Source organism: Bos mutus, chromosome 2 (genome assembly GCF_027580195.1).
Source record: "Bos mutus isolate GX-2022 chromosome 2, NWIPB_WYAK_1.1, whole genome shotgun sequence".
Classification (NCBI taxonomy): domain Eukaryota; kingdom Metazoa; phylum Chordata; class Mammalia; order Artiodactyla; family Bovidae; genus Bos; species Bos mutus.
The window spans coordinates 88,608,027-88,620,803 of NC_091618.1; the positions used below are offsets into that span (position 1 = coordinate 88,608,027).

The 12,777-nt window shown below is 42.3% G+C and overlaps 1 protein-coding gene across 2 annotated transcripts in view; it reads left to right on the forward strand.

The window, feature by feature from the left end:
• KIF5C (kinesin family member 5C) overlaps positions 1-12,777 on the forward strand; it is a 159,845-nt gene that overhangs the window by 113,820 nt on the left and 33,248 nt on the right. For both annotated transcript variants that reach the window (XM_070390183.1, XM_070390175.1), the window contains exons 15-17: positions 72-218; positions 6,641-6,829; positions 10,199-10,316. In XM_070390183.1, coding sequence (XP_070246284.1) covers positions 72-218; positions 6,641-6,829; positions 10,199-10,316 — 454 coding nt within the window. The remainder of the gene's footprint in view (positions 1-71; positions 219-6,640; positions 6,830-10,198; positions 10,317-12,777) is intronic.

The window sequence follows — 12,777 nt, forward strand, 5'->3', positions numbered from 1 at the left end:
TTCTTGATGACACTGTGTGTATGAAATTGATGGGTGGCCCTTTAAATCTGTTGTTAAAATGTGTATTTCAGACTACACTGACAACCACGCAGAGAGAACTGAGCCAGCTGCAGGAGCTTAGCAATCATCAGAAGAAAAGGGCCACCGAGATCCTGAATCTGCTGTTGAAGGATTTGGGGGAGATAGGAGGAATCATTGGTACCAACGACGTGAAGACTGTAAGCCAGCCCTTCTTTTATCCTCTCTACCTTCTCTTATAATGGCACGAATCTGAGCAAGCAAGGTCTGTGTTTATTCTCCTAAGTGTCCAGTGCTTAGCACGCTGTCTTGCGTCTGCTGTGTGCTTGATCATATTTGAGTGAATGAACGAAAGGCTGATTGAGTGACTAAGTAAATTATTATTTTGGTTAAGGAGCAGAAAAGAAAAATTACCTTTCAATTATAGGAAATGTCCTCAAATCTTGGTTAGCCTTCTGTGAGTTAGTTTAATCCTCAGAATTACATGCCAGTGTCACAGAGCTTTGGGATTGGATAGGTTAAACAAAAGTTCTACTCAGAAATGTTTCTCCCTTTTTTTTTTTTAAAGTTATGTATTTATTTTTGGCTGTACTGGGTCTTTTTTGCTGTGTGTGGGTTTTCTCTAGTTGCGTTGAGCGGGGGTTACTTTCTGGTTGCAGTCCACAGACTCCAGGTGCACGGGCTTCAGGGGTTGTGGCCCACAGGCTTAGCTGCCCTGCAGCGTGTGGGATCCTCCCGGACCCTGAATTGCAAAGTCGTCTCAACCACTGGACCACCATGGAAGCCCTCTCCTTTTCTATGAAAATACAACAGAATGAAGGTCCCGATCAATCAGTATGAATTAGGAAAGCTTTCAGCTGGAAATTAGAGGATTCTAACGGTGGCTTAATAAAATAAAGCCACATTTATTATTCACAATATAAGAAGTCTAGACTCTTGTTATTCAGGTTGTGAGCTTCATCACCCGGGAATTTGTTCCAACTAGAGTCTCTCAGGCCCACCTCAGACCTACTGAATTAGAAGCTGCATTTTAACAAGAGTCCCCAGGTCATTCCTATGCTTCTTGAAGTTTTAGAAGCAACTTTTGGTGCAGGATCTCAGCAATGTCAAGGATCCAGTTCTTTATTTTCTTTCTGTTTTCCTCAGCCTATGACCTATTCACATCTGTAGATTTTTGTCTCTTGGTAGCAAGATAGCTTCTATAGCACCAATCATCATGTCTGAGGCAGAACGGGCTGTAAAGCCAGACAGCTTTCATCCAGGAGAGAACTATATCCCAGAAATCCCCACTAGGCATCCCCTTATACTTTATAGAGGCCAGAATTGGGTCACATGGTCACCCCAAGTTGCAAGGGAAGCTGGGAGAGCAAAGAGAAATAGTTTTACTACAGTGGGCTTAAACCAACCATGATTAACCCCTGGGGTGGTGTACATTAGTGCCATCGATAGCAAGGTTATAAGGGATGTGGTGTAAAGTTGTCTATGAGTTTAGGAATACAGGGAAACGAGAGTAAATACTGCTATCAATCAAGAACAATTTGCCACAAAATAGACAGGACATTGGAAAAATAAGAGTGACATCAAACAAAATAGCTCTCTTGAGGTATAATTGACATAAAATAAGCTGCATGTATTTATTTATTTGGCTGTGGTAGGTCTTAGTTGCCGCAGGCAGAATCTCAGTTTTGGCATGCAGGGTCTTGTTCCCAAGCCAGGCCCCTTGCACTGGGAGTGTGGAGTCTTAACCACTGGGCTACCAGGGAGGTCCCAGCTGCACATAAAGTATAGTTTGAGAAGTTTTGACATATGTGTACATTCATGAAACCATCATCCCCACAATAAGATAATGAGCATGTCTGCCACCTTCAAAAGTATGTGGGGCTATTGCTGGTCTCTCTGGTCTATTTCAGTGATCTAATCTTTATACCAGTACCATACTATTTTGATGATTGTTGTTGTTGTTCAGTTAATTACTGTAGGTTTATATGAACTCAAGACCTTCTGTGGAGTAGCCATTGATAAACATGTGTGGATTTTATCAAGCTAGGGAATAGTGTTATAGTATTAAACTTCTACCTCAAAGGTTAAAACCAAATTCTTGGAGTTTAGCCTGTTAGCCTTTAAAAGGCCGAGTTATACTTCAGTCTGCTTTGGAGGAACACTCAGGTTTTGAGTTGGGATTGTTAAATACTAGACAGGCCTCCCCAAATTACTTTTGTTTATGGACATTTCTGGGAACCACTGAAAGCTCTTCTTAGGTGGTATAACAGATCGAGGTTTAGAGCATATGACCTCTTGTAAACCCAATCGTTCTTTCATAGAATCTCTGTTGTAACTGAATATTTCATGAATCTTTGCAAATGAATCTAATTTTAGCATAAAATTCTCCAGTACTATAAGATTAACCCTATTAAGTTCCAGTTCGGTGATTTTATATTTGAGGATTTATTTTTAGACGCATATGTTGGTGTTGAGCTATAAACTTCTGAGGTTGGGGTGATTAAATGGTCCTTGCAATATGAAGGTGCAGTTGATTTATGGGAAGTTGGTGCCTGCCGCTGATAATGATAAAGGAAGATATTTTTATGCCAAGTTCTAAAATAGAGCTGATGAAAAATGCTAATGAAATCAAGGAGTGTCTGGGTGGCTTTGGAATTAAAAAAAAAAAGAGTCTTTACCTTTGGGAATATGAAGTATGATTGAGATTATTTTTAAGTACTTTGAATATTTTTAAGATAGCTTTGAATTCCAGACATTGGATGCCCTAGTTAATTTCATTGATAGCTAGTTAATTTCATTGATAACTTTCACTTAGATAGCATCATATTCTTAATCATTCTGTTTTTTTCCTTACAATTATGATTTAATTCATAATTGTAAGGAAAAAATTCATCATGGCAATGAGCATTTAAGGGGAGTAATTATGTGACTTTGGGCAAGTTACTTTATTTATCTGGGTTTCGTATTCCTAATTTGTAAAATGATAAGATGAGTCCAGATTATCTTGAAGATGGTCAGCTCAGGAATTGCATGAGTTATGCATATATTTCTTGGATCTATCATTGCGGGTACAGATACTTTTCTTATTGGCGATGAGTATTCAGTTGATATAATTGTTTTGATCTAAAAAATGAGATCAAGGAAATCTTTTTTGGTGATCTTGTGTTTTTATTCCTAAAAATCCTATTCAGTCCCCCTGGTGGTGTTCTGGGGTGAGAGGGAAAGATGGCTGCTGGAGTCTCTCTCAGCCCTCAGTTCTAAGATACAGCAGGCCCAAACAGCAAAGAAACAGAAGAACTCATATTTCTCCAGCTCAGTCATGTCTTGGGGCATTTTCAGAGTCCAGGCAATACTTAAGTCAACAAAACAAGATGAGAGCAGCAAATGACAAGATGAGCCTGGTGTTGACTTCATCTAGGTTTATTAGTGAGCCTCTTCTTTTCATGTTCCAATGTCACCGATTTTTCTTTAAGGCAGAGATTTCCAGATTTCTAGGCACAAGCAGAATAACAAGTTGAGGTTGAGTAAACGAAATGGATTGGATTAGCTGCCTAGTTTTCTTCCAACCTCAGGTCTAGCTGAGATGGAGGTGAAGAAATTCAAGCAGGTGACAGAGACCCTGGGCCCCACCTCCATGAGGGACCTGGCTGTGGATGGACCAGAGATGCAGATAAAACCGTTCTGGATCCTGGGCCTGAAGTCAGCCTTCATCACTGATAGCTCCCTTCTCATCAACTTCTTCAGCACAGCCTGGGGTCTGCTGGGGCTAGGGTGTGAGTTCCAGTCCCCACAGAATGGTGGCTGGGGTCCTCACCTCCAAGAGGGCTTGCTTCTTCATTCCCCTCCTGCTCCTCAGCCTCTTGGAAGCAACTTTATCATGCCTTGGCTCTGTGCTGCACTTGTAAATAAAACTGACATTTCTAGACGCTTTTTCTAATAAGGATTTTTTAATTCCCATTATGACTTTGTAGGGCTTCACTGATGGCTCAAGCAGTAAAGACTCTCCCTGCAATGCAGGAGACACAGGAGACGGGGGTTTGATCCCTGAATTGGGAAGATCCTCTGGAGAAGGAAATTGCAACCCACTCCTGTATTCTTGCCTGAAGAATCCCATGGACAGAGGAGCCAGGCGGGCTGTGGTCCATGAGGTCACTAAAAGAGTTGGACACAATTGAGTGACTAAATAGCAACCACAAATGACTTTTTAGGTCTTAGAATGTGAACAGTCACTTCACTTGCCTTTTACTTGGCCCAGAAACGGCACCTTGGGTGACTGCAGTATGCTCCAGAGACGTGGGTGAGGGTGAGTCCTATACAGGCAAGATGGAAGGGGAGGCAGTCTCTTCTGCTGAATTAGCCATCCACACTGGGCCTCATGGTCTAGTACATACGTTTCAGTCACTGTCAGACCCAGAGGAGAGTTATTAAATAATCCTACAGCAGCAAACTCTGATTCTTCTTTTTAAAATAACAGTATACTGGAATTACTAAAAACTCTGAACTTATATGACTACATATATGAGCTCGTAAGTGGTAAGAAACCTTGCAGTTAATATTTGCTTGGAGTGCTGTTTTGTTTTGTTTTTTTTCCATCAGCCGTAGATTCAAAATCTCCTTTTTGACCTCCTAGAATAAGTATGGCTTCAGAAGTTATGGTTCTGGTTTGAGGGAAGAAATACCCAGTTCTCACTTTGGAGAATGCCCATTTTTGTAATTTTTTTTTTCTACTCATCTCCAATTCAGATGTCACCTGGGCATAGAACACAACGTGCCCTCAGCTGAAGAACGTCTTAGAGGAGGAGGTGTTTGCTCCCTTCCCACGACACCCTAACTCAGTTCAGCAATGTTCTCACCCCCAGGAGCTGGTATCGGTTGTGAATTCCACACAAAAGAGCTGGATGTCCTCTTACCCTTATACAGAAAGACAATACACAGGGCACACTTGGTCAGGCTAAAGAATGAGTTTCTCATCTCTGTACCATGTTGGACCAATCACCAAGGCATGAGGATAAAACTGAACTTAAAGATTGTGGGCTTTTCTCATCTGTTACCTCCATGATACTGGATTATGAAAGGAGTGTAATGAGTGGTATTGGTAGGCAAATCACTGGCAGTCAGAAATGTAACTGATTATTGAGAACCTCCATTAAAGTAAGGGGCTTCCCTGGTTGCTTAGCTGGTAAAGAATCCGCCTGCAATGCGGGAGACCTGGATTTGATCTCTGGGTTTGGAAGATCCCCTGGAGAAGGGAATGGCTACCCACTCCAGTATTCTGGCCTGGAGAGTTCCATGGACTGTATTGTCCGTGGGGTTGCAGAGGGTCAGACGTGACTGAGTGACTTTCACTTTGGCTTCTGTTCAAGTAAGATGGAGTCAGATGTTGATACTTGTGGATTTTCTTGCTGTGAACCTGGACTCTGCATTGTGTTGGTTGACCCTGAGATATTTAGCAACATTGTTGGGGAATTTTTAGGGGAAGGTTGACACCAGATTACAGGCATTCAGCCCTGTCCAGTGTACTTTTTACCTGCTGCCAATTTTCAGGATTGATAGACCACTCCGTGTTCCTAGCTCTTAAATGTTTACTGAAAAAAATAGTCATACGATGAGTTAATGACAGCAATAATGACAAAAGTGGGCAGATGGAGTGTATTATGAAACATCAAAAAAAGAGTTGGAATCACTGTCTTAGAATAACTGAAGCCTCTGTTTGTGGGATGGGTACTGGAGAGGGCTCTTGTATTCTCCTGAGGTGCTAGGATGCCCTCTGGTGGTTAAACAAAATATTCGCAGTTACTTTGCTCCTCAAGGCTATCTCCGCATCTCAGCAAATGGGTTTCTATCCCAAGTATCTTGCTACATTATTTGTATCCTGTAGAGCTCTGAAAATTAGACAACAAATATGAGATGGGGCAAGAATTCTGGTTGTCAGAATCTTTTCTTCTAAAGGTGAATTTAAACTGTTATTCTCAGGTGATCTTAACTAAGCGAGATTCCTGTGTGCTTGGATGGGGCAGGCATGCAGGGGCAAGGAAACATTGGTCATAATGAGAAGTCATGCAGGAAGACTTTCATCCAGAGGTGTTTCTGGTGATAGCACGTTCCTGTTCATTAGATTCTTTAATTGAGAACTATATAGAGAATCCTCTGTACTTCAACCTTTGCTTATAGAAACATGTTCAAGCTCTTAGACTGCTGTTTCTCTGGATAACAGACTGTAGAGAACATAACTGAAGTTTTGAATGATTTCTTTTGGGACTCAGGATCACCTTTAGGAACACTGGGTTTTGCTGCCCTTCCAGAAATGTAAGGAACACCTCTTCAAAGTTATCTCTTTTTACAATTTCAATATCTTTTTCTACTGATACCATCTCTTTCATTCTAGAAAATCAATTGTAATGAAAAGCCTGGTTAATTGAAGATTATACTAATTGAAGTTTTATCCAAGGTTTCAGAGAATGTGGGATTGAACCTATATTTCAACTTCTGGTTCTCAGCTTGTGGTCCTGTGATTAGGGATTCTTAACCCAGAAATCCACAGACATCCCCATGGACAGGTTTCAGGGCCCTGTGAACCTCTGCTAATCGTAGGCGTCATTGAGTGGTTCCCTCCTGTGCTCAGTTGGCAGATGTGAACGGAGTCATTGAAGAGGAATTCACCATGGCCCGACTGTACATCAGCAAGATGAAGTCGGAGGTCAAATCTCTGGTGAACCGCAGCAAACAGCTCGAGAGCGCCCAGATGGACTCCAACAGGAAGATGAATGCCAGCGAGCGGGAGCTGGCAGCTTGCCAGCTGCTCATCTCCCAGGTAGGCCACCCCTTTGTTCACCATGTCACACCCTTGTGCTCTGGAAATCTGTTTCCTCCACGCTCTTACTGAGGCTGATGGTACCTAATAGGGACAACTGATGAATGTATCCATGGCCTCCCAGGCAGTAACCGGCCAGGCTTATTCTTAAGGCTAGGTTTAGTCGTACAAATTACATGAATTACCTTTAGTCTTTTTTTTAATGGATGTGTCTACATATCTTTATCTAGCTATTTATAAATAAGGTAGGTAGGTAGGTAGGATAGATAGTGATGTATAATGAGTGGAAAAGATTCAGTCCAGTTCAGTGGTCAGTCATACCCGACTCTTTGCCACCCCATCGATTGCTGCATGCCAGGCTTCCCTGGAAAAGTGGAAAAGATTGGGTGGCATCTAAAACACCTCTCTGCTAAGGCAGCATTCTTCGATCTTTTAGTCTCTACCACAGATCCGGTTTAATATGGGACAGCAGAAACTGCCGCCACTACCAGTATAGCAGTAGCAGGAAGCATTTTACTGAGTGCTTACAGTGCCCTATATACTGTTAAGCGCTTTACCTGCATTCTCTCACTTGATCTTTAGAAGAATTCTGATAGGCAGGTGTTATGACTGTCCTTGCTTTTTAGATAAGGAGAATGAGACTTGAAAGATTAAATATACTGTCCAGACTCATATAGCCAGTGAAAGGCAGAGCTGGAACTCAAACCTTTGTGTGGGAACTCAAAGTCTTGAAGGGATTTTCAAGCCCCAGTGATAAGGTACTCTTCTGTCCGTTAGGAAGCATTTTCAGTTTAGCATGGTGGTTTCAGAAAACTGCAGCCTTTTTTCTGGTCTGCCCCTGCACCTGAGGCTGGTGTTTGGGGCTGAGGCCTCTGTGAGTGGTCCAGTCTGTGCTGCGCACTGCCTCAGTCCAGGCATTAACATAGCTAAAGTCATTTGGGGAGAGCAGATACCAGCGTGTAACGGCACATCTGACAGTGCTGAGGAGCAGATGAAAGCATACTTCATCCTGTATGCTTTTAAACATAGGAATGTGTCATCATGCAACCATCTCCAGCCTCGTCTCCTACTGTAATCATTTAAGAGATGCAAATTAAAGCATCAAGTTTCCATTTTATAAATAACATAGTAAGCAAAGAAGCGTTGAAGAGATTAGTCAATGCTAGTGTGTAATAGTGAAATTTATATACATTGTTGAGAAAAGTATAATTTGGTCAGTCCCTTTGGAAAGCACCTTGGGAATCAAAACCCATAAAAACATAAGTATACTTTGGCCAGTAATTTCACTTATAGCATTTTTCATTGGTAATGAAAGTGAAAATTTTTCATTTCATATGGTATTATCATTCCCTGATTTAAAATATTAGCACTTACATGGAAGATGTTGATTGCAGTATTACTTTCATTTTAATAAAATAAAATAGACAACTATTTATAGAGAGACTAATAACATAAAGTTACATGGAAGGATATTATGCAGCTCTTACCAAAAATGTATGCAACCTAGTCATTTGGAAGGTATAATTATATAAAGTTAAATAAAAATGGAAATGCCGAGTGACAGATCTATGCTATACCTTGCAACTTGATAAAATATGCATTTATATAGATAAGACCAGGAATATAGGGGGAAAGTAGTTGATAGAGTGGTTTATGGGTGAAATTTATACTACTTTTTCTGGATTTGCTGGACTCTTTGACATTTTTATAATTTATGAAAATTGAGAAGAAGAACAATAAACATTAGGGCATAGTACACTTCAAGTCTGATTTCCAGGTCACCTGTTACTCTGAGAGCATGTGCTTCTGAAGCACTCTGTCCCTAACATTTGAAGGCCAATGCAAACGCACAGACAGAGGCCCTGCGGCCCAAAGCCCTCTGTCTTTCCTTCCATCTGGACACATCAGCCTCCACGTCCAAGTCAGGCCCCTTCCACACGTTCTATGAGCTGATGGAGCTGTGAAACTGTGCCAGCTGTAACCTATGTAAATGGATGATGGAAGCTGCACTGCTACTCCTGGGGGTGACCTCAGGGTCATTAGAGTAACAAGTTTCTAGTTTTCCAGACTCACTGTGATCTAGAAGAGGATGTGGGTTCCAAGTGGGCACGCTCCCTTGGCATAGAACTTTGCTCGGTAGACTGGGGTACAGCCAGAGGACTGCCCAAGTGGGGTGCTCTGAAGTGTCAGGCCCAGGACTGGGGCCCCAGTTGCCCAGATCTTAAGGTGACACACACTCAGGGTGTGTGAGATTGGACTCAAAAATATTAGGATGGTTTGGGGTTAAAGAATAACCGTGGTTAGACAGTGCTTTCTGCATTAGGAACAAATACAGTTTTCCCTTAGGTGCTATTTTGTACTCTGCCACAATTTACACAAAACCAAAGATTTAGTCACTGTTGCCTGGGGTTCAAAAGTAAGAAAAACCTTGTTTCTTTATTTTCTGACATGATCTAAGGAACCTGACAAAATATTTCCAGCTAAAATGCTATTATCTCCTTTGTTTATACTCATCCTTGTCACCAAAAGCTATGCTTATAAAATATCTGCTCCAACAAAGTCCCATTTCCCAGAGGTTATTTCATTACATTAGAGCTCCATCTCCAGGGTCCTCCTGCCTAAATATGATCCATGTAGATATGGGGGAGGAGGTGTCTGCATATTTCCATCTGCCTCGAGGTGACTACTGTTCCTGTTTAGTCACAAGCTCTCATTCATTCATTTATTCCTTCACTCCATTATTATATATTAACTCTATGCTTTCATGGAGCTAACAAGTAGAAAAAAAAATAGATGAATCAAGTAGAAGTTAGGTGCTATAAGAAAATGTTGGGGCCCAAGTAAGAAGGATCCAGCCAGGCCCATGTCTGGCAGGGTGTTGGGGAGAGCTTCCTAGGGAGAGGAAAAAGAAACAAAGCCTCTGAAATAGGAATTGCTGTGCTTGAAAGGCAGAAAGTGTAAAGACATAATACTGGAGTTCCAAAGAAGAAATCCAAAGGTGCAGGTTCAAAGAATGAAGCCCGCAGCCTTGACACTTTTCCAGCCCCTTTCTTTCCAGCAGACTCTGTTTTTTACAAAGCAGAAAACCAGCCTGGGGTTTGGTATTTCTATTTAATAGATGGTAAGGAAGGACATGGTAAGGAAAGCCACGCGCAGGGGGATGAGGCAGAGAAGCTCATGGGAAGAAGAAGACTTAGTCTGTGGTCCCAGATCCCAAGCCAAGGGCGGAATCGGCACTTGGCTGTTGGGACTCGAACAGAGGAGTCAAGAACTCCTCTTCTGTTGCGTTTTCCTGTTGGACAGTCCTGGACAAGCCAGGATAATCACTCGCTCGTCAATCATAGCCCCTTTCTGTTTGCTCGTTTAAAGCACGAAGCCAAGATCAAATCCCTGACGGACTACATGCAGAACATGGAGCAGAAGAGGAGACAGCTTGAAGAGTCCCAGGACTCGCTCAGTGAAGAGCTGGCCAAGCTCCGAGCCCAAGGTGAGCAATCGACCACTTTGTAGGTGTCCAGCGATTGGCCTGAATCAGACACACTATAGTTGGCTGGACTCTTGATGTTTACTTTTGCTCAATTAAACCATTTGTATGTCTAGTGAAAACAGTGGCCTAATTGGAGTGGGGTAGGGGGTAGAGAACCATCTAGAAGACTGCCCCCATCCTTTACCTGCTTCTCTGCATTTTCCCTCAGTCCACCCTGCTGCCCAAGTCAGAATCCTCTCCCTTCTTCACCTCCTGCCTCCACTCTGTCACCAAGGCCTGTCCATTCAACCTGCCAGATGCTTCTCTGGTTCTGTGCATCTCCAGCTTCATTGTCACTATCCTTAATCCTAATTAAGAATTGTGGCTCCGTTCATTGACCGAGGGGCTAAACCTTAGCCTGTTCAAGGCTGACCACTGTGCTGTATCCCAAGGGAGGATTCCAAAATCAAGTTCTACCTTATTCCAGCCCCAGACCTCCAGCCTATTCAATATTCATATTCATATTCATATCATATTCAATAAATATGAATAAATAGAAGAGATTCGAGAGAAATGACTGGAAATGTAGAAACCAGGACAGGATTAATGATGTATGTGTTGTGGTGAAACGGGAATACAGATCTTATGAGTTGCAAAGAAAGCTGGTAAAATCCCTTTGGGAAGCATTTTGAAAATACATATTAATTATGCTAACACTTTTCATACCTTTTACTCCTCAAATCTCAAATATTCGTTGCAGAATTCTCGAGAATTCATTGTTTATATTAGTGGGAAAAAAGGAAATCACCTAAATGTCCAGCAGTTAAATGAACTATGGTATGTGGTTTAAAAGAATAGGGTTTTTTTTCATCTTGGAGATGAAATACATGAAGACCAAGCAACAGTATTTACAATGCATTAGATTAAACATCATAGTATGTAATTTTATCTTTACTGTGGTTATAACATTTAAAAATCACTGGATACTTACGTTTGAAGGCCTATAAAATTAATATTTGAAGGGAACATGGTTTTAGTAGGGTAACAGGATTGGTGACAATGCTATCCTCTTTTATTTATTGTTGTATTGTCTGTTTGCTCAGTAAATACATTTTGCTTCAAATGGCAATGTAAATTAACAAAAAAGGATAACACACCCACCCCCACTATGACCTTGTAAGGTTTTCTTTATGAGATGAGGGATGTTGGGAATAGAACGCTTTACCCAAAAGTTGACATGGAAAAGCAGCTTTCCCTCTGGTCAATGGCTTCTGCAGTGGTGCCACTGAATGGAAACAAAATCAGAGCAGAGTAGCTGATGTCCACTAAAAAGGATGCATAACGTGAAAGTTGCCAGTTAAGTTTTATTTGGGGCAAGATGAGGACTGCAGCCCAGGAGATAGCACCTCAGATAGCTCTGAGAAAGTGCTCCAACAAGGTAGTGTGGGAAGGTCAATATATATGATTTTGGTGAAGGGGGAGTTCACATAATCAGGCACTTATCTTACATAAGGTTTTCTGCTGGCCACGAGGAGCTAAGTTTCACCATGAAGGTATTTAGTGCTTTTCTAGATATGAGGAGATGCAAGGATTGGGATCATGAAATCAGTTCCTGAAAATATCTATCTAAAACCCCATTCCACCGGTTTCCTTGGAACACAAAATGCCTCATTTCTCCACCCTGAGCTCCCTTCAGGGCGTGTCGAAGGTCAACAGCTGCAGCAATACAGGGTTCAGTCTCTGCAGAGGCAGATGGCAAATGCCCTTGGCAAGTGCCAATTTGTAGTTGACACTGAAATAAAGTGAAACAGAATGGAGAGAATACTTAAGGACTTGAATGTCACTGTCAGAAACCCTTTTGATCCCTCCACCTGAGGCTGCCCATGGTCCACTGGGCTTCGTGAGACCACTGACCAAGAGGAGGGTGGGGCTGATGCCCCCTCCCCAGAGGGGTATCACATAGCACCATGCCCCCAACACACAGCGTGGGCTTCCTGCTTAGTCTGGAGAGAGTTATTTTACGTTTCTATTTTCTTTGCGCTTGTCCCTAGATTATTTTCCTGCTCCAGATTCTTAGAGAATACCCATGGGAGGTAAATTAGCTCTTTCTGAAACTCTAATAGTGGCAGGAATCCAAATACCACTAATATTTGCAGAGAGCATTGTCGGTGACCATGCACGTTTATGCAGGAGCGGCTCACCAGGCCTGGTGGGGAGCAGTCCTCTGAGGGCATGGAGTGGCAGCCCCGTCAGGTACAGCATGACTGTTCCTGGATCACATGTCCCCTCCAATCGCCCTTCTCCCTGGAGGACTTCCACAGTCTCCCTGGAGAGATCAGCCTTGATTTAACAAGCTGGAAGTCCTGAGGTGTGCAGGGTATCTGAGAGTGACATTCATGAAGTCCCCCTTCAGAGGCATGTTCCTTTATTCCATGGTGGTACCTTGGTGAGATAAGCTGATGTTTCACCATATTCCTTTCTG